At 42.7% G+C, this 10,853-nt stretch overlaps 2 protein-coding genes across 2 annotated transcripts; both read left to right on the top strand.

Moving 5' to 3' along the window:
* Nucleotides 1-546: 546 nt before the first annotated feature.
* LOC112258686 (suppressor of SWI4 1 homolog) lies at nt 547-5,194 on the top strand. The gene is given in 13 exon segments (XM_042327486.1): nt 547-727; nt 1,015-1,179; nt 1,384-1,485; nt 2,065-2,114; nt 2,299-2,474; nt 2,672-2,684; nt 2,686-2,742; nt 2,970-3,077; nt 3,317-3,440; nt 3,746-3,824; nt 4,020-4,149; nt 4,232-4,392; nt 4,511-5,194. Coding segments are annotated over 13 exon segments (1,584 nt in total). The 5' UTR covers nt 547-712; the 3' UTR covers nt 4,915-5,194.
* A 90-nt stretch (nt 5,195-5,284) lies between these two features.
* Nucleotides 5,285-8,339, top strand: LOC112258684 (P2Y purinoceptor 11-like). Its single transcript, XM_042327485.1, has 2 exons — nt 5,285-5,899; nt 6,434-8,339. Exon 2 carries the CDS (start codon nt 6,522-6,524, stop codon nt 7,467-7,469), a length of 948 nt encoding a protein of 315 aa, XP_042183419.1. The 5' UTR covers nt 5,285-5,899; nt 6,434-6,521; the 3' UTR covers nt 7,470-8,339.
* Nucleotides 8,340-10,853: the final 2,514 nt, after the last annotated feature.

The following is a 10,853-nucleotide window of genomic DNA, read 5'->3' as shown; positions in this document are numbered from 1 at the left end:
ACAAGCATTTCGTACACCCGCAATAACATCTGCTAAACATGTGTATGTGACCAATAACATTTGATTTGGAGATTTCGAAGGGTGTGGATTGACAGGTCGGTAATTAGAGCCTATTGAGCATCTAATTTGTATAATCTCGGACACCTTGTGACAGTTATTACTGAATCGGATGCAGCTGAGAAGAAACTAAATACTAAATTGGTGAATGGAAACACTAAATTGTTGAATTTAGTGGAAACTTGCCCCTTTGTAACAAACATGGTAACAAGCATTTGTTGTTACACCTCTGTAATTACAGAATGAAATGACCACCAGTTACATGTTATTACAGTGTAACTATTGAGTTATTACAATTAACTACACTACCTGTTACATGTAATTACACTGTAATAATTAAGTTTTACCTTTTGGACTTCATATTGCAAATGTTCTTCAAATTCCTCTAGCAACACCAGGTAGGTTGCCAAATATACATACTGGAAGCTGAAAACAAAAGTTTGGTTAGGCATTTGAACAAGACGAACGTTTTTCAATGTGACACACAACGCGCCGGCGCAGTGAGATCCACGTGGTTGAAGAGCAGTATCTGATTGAAATGGAGGACTCAGAGAGGCATAACGGAGCTTGCTCGCTTTTTACATTTAGATAGTTCGGTTCATTAGCGACGTTTTATATTATTGACTCTATTATATTGTTTTGTTAAACTGCCATTATGGGAAAGTCAAAGGTAAGCGGTTAAGTAGATGTTGGCTAACGTTAGCTAGCTAAAGTTTTCTAAATAACGTTAGCTATCTAGTTATTGACACGATTATTGTAAACGGAATAAAGTTACTGGTAACTATATTTAATATTGTCTCATCTGCATATGTAGTTAGGTGGATGAAAATGATGTTTTTATGAGAATATCTGAACAATGATTAAAATATTTGTAACTGATTACATCCACAACGGCGTTAGCTTGTAACATAGCGAAGTATCGTGGCCATTTAAACGAACGTGTTAATTCAATGTCAGACCAAAAACCAGAGGAAGTCACGTTTGAGTGCGAACCATGTGGTGGAAGAGGTGTTCCGTGCGGTCCCTCATGTGTTTCACCGTGGCCAAGTCGGCAAGAATGTCGGTCAGCTAGTGGAGAACATGCGGCGCGTCGTGGAGCCCTTCACTGCAGAATCCCTTAAGGTCCGTTTGTTCATGTCATGAAACTCAAAGCTGGTATTTATAACTGACTTGAATCAAAGTGACGTTACTGCATGCCACATTTGTTACTTAATATATGTGTTAATTTTTATAAAACTTTCAACCACTGTTCTGAGTTTATACATGGAAGTGTGTCTTGGCTCATAATGGATTGCATTTGAGGTCTTGCCTGCTTGTGATTGACAGGTGAGGAAGAAGAATGTGCTGAAGAACTTTGTGGCTGTAGCAGGGCCACTGGGAGTGACACACTTCATGATCTTCACCAAGACGCCCAGCAGTGTCAACATGGTAAATAAGTCTGCAAACACCAGGGGTGTATTCATTATTGAAACTGTTTTACTGTTTAAGAACCATTTACTGTTTAAGAACCAAACTGAAGCTAATTAAACAGGGAGTAACATACTTGATTTTGTAAAGTAGAAACTCATATTTTTCTTGTCAAAAAGTATGTTTTGTTATATATATTTTTACCCTTAAAGGGTTTTGTTTGGCGTAAACAGTTTATTTTGCAACAGACAACATTTTGCAACACCTGATGCGTTACTGTACCACAAGGGGCTTTAAGCGTTACTGTACCACGAGGGGCTTTAACAGTAGACACTGCAGCTGCTCTAAACCCTTGGCCTTTTCAAAGGCAGGCAAAGGGAATAGCTTTATGATTTATCGCTATTGATCAATGAAGTATATGCTGTGTTAGCCACCTCCTTAGTTATTCCAATTGCTGGTGCAGATGATGAGTTATGAGAATATCTGAATTCATGATTAAGATGTTTTATCACTGATGCATCAATATCTACAGTTGGGCTGTTTACTAGATCCTAATGGCAAATTAGCAAGTGTATGAGTATTTTTTTTTTCTCTTTCCAGATGCTTGCTCGGCTGCCTAAAGGCCCTATGCTCCATTTCCGGGTGACCAAGGTGAGTACACAAACCCATATGACTTACTGGAAGAGATGGGCTCAAAGGATGACAGATTTTGACGTGACTGTTCGGTGATATATGTTCAAAGTAAACGCACTGATGAGCCCCAATACTAGAAACAAGCAAATATAGGGGTTTGGGCTTCAATTGTTTTCCTGAATATGTTTTTAATCGTTTTAGGTACTCCCTTATTAAAGATGTGGTCTCGTCACTGAAGAGGCACAGAATGCATGAACAGCAGTTCACACATCATCTACTGCTGGTCCTCAATAACTTTGGCTCGGAGGGCATGCATGTCAAACTTATGGCCACCATGTTCCAAAACATGTTCCCTTCCATCAATGTGCACAAGGTATGTCAAAGGCACCAGTACCTGGATTTTTGCTTTATTGGGGATTTGTGAAATATGATGATAGTACAGTCTTCTGATTATCTGTGACGATCACTCAAAAGTAAACGCTTTCTGATATCCCACAATCTTTTTATCCTTTATGATTATATTGATGAGAATCAGATTAGTATGCATTTTAACAGGTTTGCTTCTTGTAGGTAGCCCTCAACGCCATAAAGATGTACTTTGCTGAACTACGATCCAGTGTCTCAAGAAATTGAATTTTGCCTTTAGTACGTATACAAGCTGTTTTGTGCACTCGTTTTAATTCAAGGTGGCTTGGTTACTCTATAGGAAGACTGCTTGGGCTCAGAGGATGACAGATTGTGATTTGACTGTTTAATTATGTATATTCAAAGTAAACGCACTGATGCACCCATCATGCAGAATCCCCCCCAGTAGCTGACTAAATGGTTCAGTCCACACTCGTCCTTGTCCTTTTCCCTATCCCCCTCTGCAGCAGCCTGAAAGTAGTCCCTGTGGGCATGAGTAGAGGAGTGAAGAAACTGATGCAGGAGAAGTTCCCCAACATGAGCAAGTTTGAGGACATCAGTGAGCTGCTGATGAAGTAAGAGCCCTGTCTGTCAGTCCTATCAGACTGCAGAGTATCTCCTGCTGTACTTGATCTATCTGGTCTATCTGCATGTGTTTGGGTTGTCAATATTGCTTTGATGAATTTGAGCTGTTTCACAATGTTATTTGGGTGATACTACCTTGTCTATGCTGGCTGTGAAGTGATCTTCCTACAAAGTCATTCTGATTTGGCCAGCTGTTATGTGTTCTCTTACCCTGCTAACTTTCTTTCAGAGGAGATAATCTTTCAGAAAGTGAAGCAGAGCAAGATGGAGATCACAACATAACGGAACTGCCACAGATCTACTCCGGGCGTGGTAACATGGCGTCTCAACAGAGCGCTGTGAGACTGACTGAGGTGATTACCATGGTGACTTAGTGGCTGATCTTGTAACCAGTGTTTCTATAGAATTGTCTGCTCCTGTGTTGGCAGTGACTATGAATGCTAGGTTTATAGCATCCGTTTGTCTTGTCATTTTCTGTCCGTGGGATGTACATGATGAAAAGATATCTATGATTACCTGTGATATTTCACAAAAGTAAACGCTTACTGACACATCCTGACATTTATCACCATGGTGCCTTCAGCGGTTGATCCTACTGATGTGACATTGTCAGCCGTTTCTGGTAGGGTTTTACAGCATCAGTTTGTTTTCTCTTCAGATAGGCTCACGCATCACCATGCAGCTGGTGAAGATCGAGGAGGGAATGGGAGAGGGAAACATTCTCTACCATGCAGTCAGTAAGTACACCTGTCAGTTTCCTGTTTATTTGGCTGTCCATGGGATGTACACGATGAAAATATATCTACGATTACCTGTGATATTTCAACAACAAAAATGTAAACGCTTACTGACACATCCACTGAGAATGGGTGTTTCTGTTGATTGGTCATGGTGAAATGCTGATACAGGCACTCTGAATGTCTTTTCTGAAGTCTCCAAGACTGAGGAAGAGCTTCAGGAGATCCTGATCCGAAAAGAGGCGCAGATGAAAGAAAAGCAGGAACGGAAGAAAAAACAAGAGCAGGATGTTTCCCAAAAGAAAGCGTTACGGGAGGAGAACAAGTGAGCGTTATAGCACATTGTAACTGCTATTCATTCCACCTGAGTTGGAGTGGAACAGTGATGTTTGTTTCTGTAATGTCAGGAAAAGAAGCATGGCAGGCATCAAGAGGAAGCGCCAGGAGGAGGAAGAGCATGACCCTGAAGTGGAGGATCCCGGGAACCAGGATAACAGGCCCCCGGTTGTTGAATCTGACGACGAGGCAGAGTACTACAGACAGGCTGTAGGGGAGGAGCCAGATGATGGTATATACTCTTTCAGTACTGAACCAAGTCTCAATAGTTTGTTTTGTTGTACTATATTTTTGTGCTACTTTGGAAGACAAAATCACCTTCTATATGTATTTTTCTCCCTCCCATCTAGATATGTTCCCTGCAGCCAAGAGGAGGCAAAGACCTGAAAGGCCCTCAGGAGGACCCTTCAAGAAGAGGAAACCGTTCTCTGGCGACGACAGGAAAAACAAATATGGTTCGAAGTCACCTCATCGGTCTGGTCTGAGAGGGAAACCCAGAGACCGAATGGGGGGTGACGTGGACAGGAAAGAGGGAAAGAGATTTGGGGATGGGGGCAAATCTTTTGGAAAGATGTCACCAGGGGCAAAAGGTTGGGAGGAAAGAAATTTGGTGACAGGGATAAAAGATTTGGGGGGCAGTAAATTTGGGGGTGATAGGGGTTCTAAGTTTAAGGGCAAACCTCGTCCTGGTGGTTTCAGGAAGGGTCCTAGAGGGGTGAAGGAGGGCTTCAAACAGAGGAAGGGGAAGAGCTGAGCTTCATAACCCTGGATTGATGTGCGCTGAGTGCTCTACCCTGGTAAAACATCAGGTGGCAGTATGGAGTCACGCTTGTGGTCACTGCAGTTTCTGATCAACATGAACAGAGGAATGTATTCCTTCATGAAAGGACATTGGTATCGCCACAAGTCAGCTCGAGGACTGGATGAAAATGCAATGATGTAATTTTGTGCCTTGTGAACATGTTTATAAAAAAATATTATAAGCGTTAAGCGTGTTATAAGTTATAGGCAAATAAATAGCTGAATACAAGGTACAGCTCAGTTGTGTGTAGACTTTTTATCTTGGGGCCGACTCATGTAGCCTCTGCCACAAGGTTTCACTTCAAAGCATGACCGTAAACTGGAGCCGAGGCTGATGCACAACGACTTGAGTATGGAACGCCGTTTGGGTCTTTGCGTGTCAAAAAGATACACGTAAAATAACACTATTTGACTTGTGTCAAAAAAGCTTCTTGACCAATCGCCCTGAATATGACTCCACATCACATAATTTAACACGTTCATTATTTTTTTACGGTGTTCTTACACATTGATTACACTCACTCGTAATTCATATGTTACATCGATTCACCGATAGGTATGCTATGAGTCATAGATTTTTGTCACTGATGATCTACATTTGCATAAAGTTTGTTTGGACTCCGCCCAATTCTCAGGTACTGATGACAGACGTTCACTCACCTTCTGTTCTTCCGAGGTAAAATAAGCTGTCCAAATGGAGTTCCATAGAGTTGTCACCTTTTCATTTGGTACTGTGCTACAAATAGAACAAGGGGCAGGCAGTGTTGGTCACATTTCTTGAAAATGCCTACAAATGGGTCGATTTGGTTGGATGAAAGTTCAGAAAAGGAAGTGACTGCTTTAAATCTTTGTACATGTACATGTAACTAACCTATCATGGGATGTTCTACTGGTCTCTGAACGTCTACCCCAGGAAATGTAGCCTTGTCTGTCAATGAGTAAGTACTAATCTGTCTTTATTCTGAGGTCATTGCCATTATACATTTAAATATCTGTAAATTGTAAGGACAGAAACGGAGTAAATGTGAACCGTTTATAATTGACCACCTGTTTTTGAATACTGGTGCATACTTCTGGTGTTTGTCTGTTGAATAGACTGGAGAAGTGTTTTGGACAGACATTCTGTTGGTTTAAGATTTACACAACCTTGGTCCATGGTATTTTAGATTATTATTTGCTATCCATTGCACAACATTAGTATGGAGAACTGCAGTGTGTTTTTATTTATTTTTGACCACAGATGTATATTTCTGATAAGACAACAGCTCTGAAGGTATCTTAACACTACTAATACTAGCAATTTATTACATGTATTGCGACAGAATGATACTGATTGATGTTATGAACTGTTATGACTGATGTATTGGCTGGCACAGTGCAAAGTTCCCCTTAGGGGATCAGGATGAACTGCATAAAAGAATGGTTCTCCACTTCAGAATATAATGAACATATTTATCCTTTTTCTTCCACAGAGATGAACAAATACCACTATTGGGAGACAATTTGCACAGCCTTTTCCCCTCCTATTTTCTAATCTCCCACAGAAATCAATACACAAACATGATGGATTACAACTCTTCTTGTCATGGTGACAAGTTCCAAGTGCAGTTATTGCCTTCAATGTACGGTGTTGAGTTCTGCGTGGCGTTGGTTGGTAACCTGTTTGCCCTGAGACTCTTGGCGACCAGGGAGAGGAACAACTGGCACACTGGTGTGGTGCTGTCCTGTAACCTGGCCATCAGTGACCTGCTCTATGTCCTCACCCTGCCCCTGCTCATAGTCTACTACATGCAGGACAAGAACTGGCTGTTTGGGGTGGCGGTCTGTAAGATAGAACGCTTCCTCTTCACCTGCAACCTGTATGTCAGTATCTACTTCATCATGTGTATCAGTGTGAACCGCTATGTGGCCATTGTGTACCCCTTCTTCAGCCGGAACCATGTGAACCCAGCCAAAGCCAAGGCTGCCAGTGTCGTCATCTGGATCTTTGTGACAGCCATCTCCTCTCCTGTGCTGAAGTTTGCCTCCACATGTCCAGAGGGAACCAACAAAACCCGTTGTGTATCCTACTCCTATTGCACCAACAGTGATGCAGTTGCAGTTGCATACACTCACTTGTTTTACAAAGTATTTCTGTCTGTGGCTGGGTGTTTTATTCCCTTCCTGGTCACATTTGCATCATATTGCGCAGTGTTGAGGGCGGTGTGGAGGAATGTGAATATCACCTCCCTGGAGAAACGGAAGGTGGCCCTGATGGTGTTTGCAGTGGTTGTGATGTATGCCATTTCCTTTGTGCCTTATCACCTCCTCCAGAGCTACTATTTCTACCAGAAGGTTGACGAACTTGGCTCTGTCTGCGACTGGGTGTACAAGGCCTACCAGGTGTCCAAGGGACTGGCTACACTGAACATGTGCATCCATCCACTGCTCTACATGGCTGTGTTTGATAACATCCGAGTCGCCTGCTGTGGAAGAAGCTCAGCAGATATGGCAATGAATAATACATGAACAAAATGATGCTCTCTCTGCTCTTTGGATGCTTGCACTAATGGTGTTTCTGATAAGCAAGTGTTACACACAGTTGATGACTTATCTGTAAATAACTGTAGCTATATGCACTTCCTTCCAATGTTCTGATGTAAGATGTTTTTGAGGGTAATGTTTCTTTTCATGATGTCTAAACTATGCCCTCTTCTATATTCATTATTACAGTATCAGATAATAGCAATTGAACATATTCAAAATAACTATTTGAAATGTAGCTGCATTACAACATAATAACTTAGAGTTTTCACATGATGAGAAATACATGAACACCAAAAGCACTGGATAAAAAGTTATTATAACAACCATTGTGTGCCCTATGAGACAGTGGATGGAAGAACGCGCTTGATTGAAAAAGAAAATAGTCGCGGTAGCTATTGATAAAGAAAACCATCAGGAGGAAGCTGCTGCTTTACAAGTGGGATGCACTGTTGATCGCTACATCACGATGGGTTGTGATGATTGAACAGAGATTGTGACAGCCATACAAATACTGCATAACAAACAAAGTTAAGGAAGTGCACTTCAACATTTTGCATAAGATATACCTATGAAGTTCTATGATTTTGACATTTGTGGCTATTGATGATATCTGCGTTTTCTGTGAAAAAGAAGGTGAGAATCTGTCTCGCTTGTTCTTTGAATGTAAATTTGTGTCAGAATTTTGGGAAAACCTTGCAAAGTACTTATTTACCATTATGAACACTGCCTATAATTTTAACATAAAAGATATATGTTACTATTGCAATGATAACAAAACCACTGAAATGATTGTTAATTTTTTAAATTCTTGTTGCCAAATACTTCTATTCCAAAATTACCAATTTTTCTGATTGAATTGAATTATCTTATTAAAACACTAACCCTAGTGAATAACAAAAAGAATAACATCTTCATGAATCATTATAATAAGATATTTTCAGACTGAATATAATTGCACTTAAATTGTTTCTTTTTTGTATTTTATTTATATTTTTTGTATGTTCCAAGTCACACAAGGCCCTGCTTAACAGGTTTTTTGCAATCTTGACAGCTGATTCTGCCTTGCCATTTGCTTTTGGGTGTCATGGAAAGGAGGTCACGTGGTCAAACTCCCATTCTGGGGCGAAACGCCTGAACAGTGCCGTGAATTGTGTGCCATTGTCCGTGATTACTTTGTCAGGCTGACCTTGCCTTGCAAACTGAGCCTTGCAGCGCTTTATGATCGATTCTGCAGACAAGTCAGGGAGCAATTCAATTTCCCAAAAGTCAGAGTAGTGATCAACGATGAGAAGATAGTCCTTTTGTCTGTGGCTGAATAAGTCCATGCTGACGATATTCCAGGCCCTTGTGGGCAGTTCATGTGACATCATGGTTTCCTTTTGCTGTTCATCAGCGTACTCGTTGCATGTGGTACAGCTGCTGACAAAGTCTTTAATTTCTGCTTGCATGTTTGGCCAGTATAATGTTTCACGAGCCTTGCGGTAGCATGCATCACCTCCAACGTGACTGGAGTGTATGCGGGTAAGCATCTCTGGACGTAGTGATTTGGGAATAATGACGTTCTGACCTCTGAACAAGACGCCTTAAGCAACGCTGATCTCATCTCGAAAGGTCCAGTATTCTCTCACTGTGAAAGGTGTCTCCTCTTTCAGGTATGGCCAACCTGCGAGAGCCATGGACTTCAGTGACTGTAGGTGTTTGTCCTTGTCAGTGTGTTGCCTGATCTGGGCTAGGCGGTGATCTGTGACTTTTAAGTAGTCTGCCTGATTGATCTGTTGAAATTCTTGAAGTTCCTGCTGTAGCGAACAGATGGCCTGCCGCTGATAGGCAGTGCCCCTGCTTGTACATTGTGCTGTTGCCCTGCTCAGTGTGTCGCTGATGTACATCTCTGGTCCTGGCTTGTAAATGACCTTCAGGCTGTAGTTTTGCAGAGTCAGGAGCTTTGAAGCCTCTTGGGCGCATTGAGGAGAGGTTTACTGAATATGGCAATGAGTGGTTTGTGGTCAGTTTCAGCAGTGACCAGCTCTCGACCATATAAGTAGTGATGGAATCGCTGGCAGGAGAAGATTATGCTGAGGCACTCTTTCTCAAATTGTGCATAGTTCTGTTCGGTGGGGGTGAGCGCTCTCGAGACAAACGCAATGGGCTGGCCTTCCTGCATAAGGCAGCATCCAAGTCCCCTTTGGATGGAGTCGCTCTGGACTGTGACAGGCTTTGTGACGTCGTAGTAGCGCAACACTGGCATGGATAAAGCCAGAGATTTCATCTCCTGCACTGCAGCCTCATGCTTGGGTAGCCAGTACCATGGTGTGTCTTTGTCTAGCAACCGGTGCAGAGCCTCACAGACTGCTGATAGGTGTGGCATGAACTTTGCAAGATAGTTTGCAAAGCCGATGAGACGCTGTACTCCTTTTGAATCAGACGGGTTTGGCATGTCGAGGATCGCTCGGATCTTGTCTGGGTCTGGCTTCAGGCCTTTTGCTGAGAGAATGTGGCCATGGAAGTGGACGTCTTTCACCTTGAACTGCAACTTCTTCAGGCCAAGACAAAGCTTAACTGATCGTCAGCGCTCCATCAGTGTCAGGAGCTTCACATCGTGGTCGCGTTCTGCTTCTTCGTCTGTGTCACCACAGCCTACGATCAGGACATCATCGGCGATGGGTTCAATACCCTTGAGCCCAGCCAGTAACTCGTGCTGCTTGCGTTGGTATATCTCAGGCGCCACTGAGAAACAAAACGGGAGCTTGAGCCAGCGTTTCCAACCCCAGGGGGTCCAGAAGGTAGTCATGAAGCTGCTTTCTTCGTCCAGCTTGCATTGAAGGAATGCATCTCGGGCATCCACCAAGGTGAAAATCCTGGCCTTGGGAAGCTTGTAGAGGACATCCTCTAGTGTCGGCATGATGTAGAGGGATCGTTTCAGTGCTTGGTTCAGATGCTTTGGGTTGATGCAGACCCTCAGCTTCTCTGTTGTTTTCACTATGACCATATTGCTGATCCAGTCAGTTGGTTCAGTCACAGATGTCATGTGGCCATCGGCCTCATACTTGTCCAGCTGGGCCTTCACAGTCGCTTTCATTGCAATGGGCACATTGCGAGGAGCACTCTGGACTGGAGTGATGCTCTCATCCACTTCAAAGTGTACCTCCCCAGGCACTGATTCAACGGACATGTTGAATACATCGTCATATCTGCTGAGTAGTTGTTCGGACAGGGGTCCATGCTGGACATGATCCACAATGTGCAGGTCATTTGGTACAGTGAACTGCATCAGTCCTAGGCATCCATATGTAGAGCCTGAGAGGAGAGGATGTTGACTGGTTTTCACAATCTCAAACTCCAGCTTGTGTTTGCGTCCCCGAATAACAC

The sequence above is a fragment of the Oncorhynchus tshawytscha genome, linkage group LG09, assembly GCF_018296145.1.
Source record: "Oncorhynchus tshawytscha isolate Ot180627B linkage group LG09, Otsh_v2.0, whole genome shotgun sequence".
NCBI classification, from domain to species: Eukaryota; Metazoa; Chordata; class Actinopteri; order Salmoniformes; family Salmonidae; genus Oncorhynchus; species Oncorhynchus tshawytscha.
The sequence above is the reverse complement of the archived record's forward strand: the minus strand, read 5'-3'. Positions and strand labels throughout refer to the sequence as shown.

Coding starts and splice junctions, on each gene's coding strand:
- LOC112258684 (XM_042327485.1), top strand. CDS start 6,522: ATGATGGATTACAACTCTTCTTGTCATGGTGACAAGTTCCAAGTGCAG.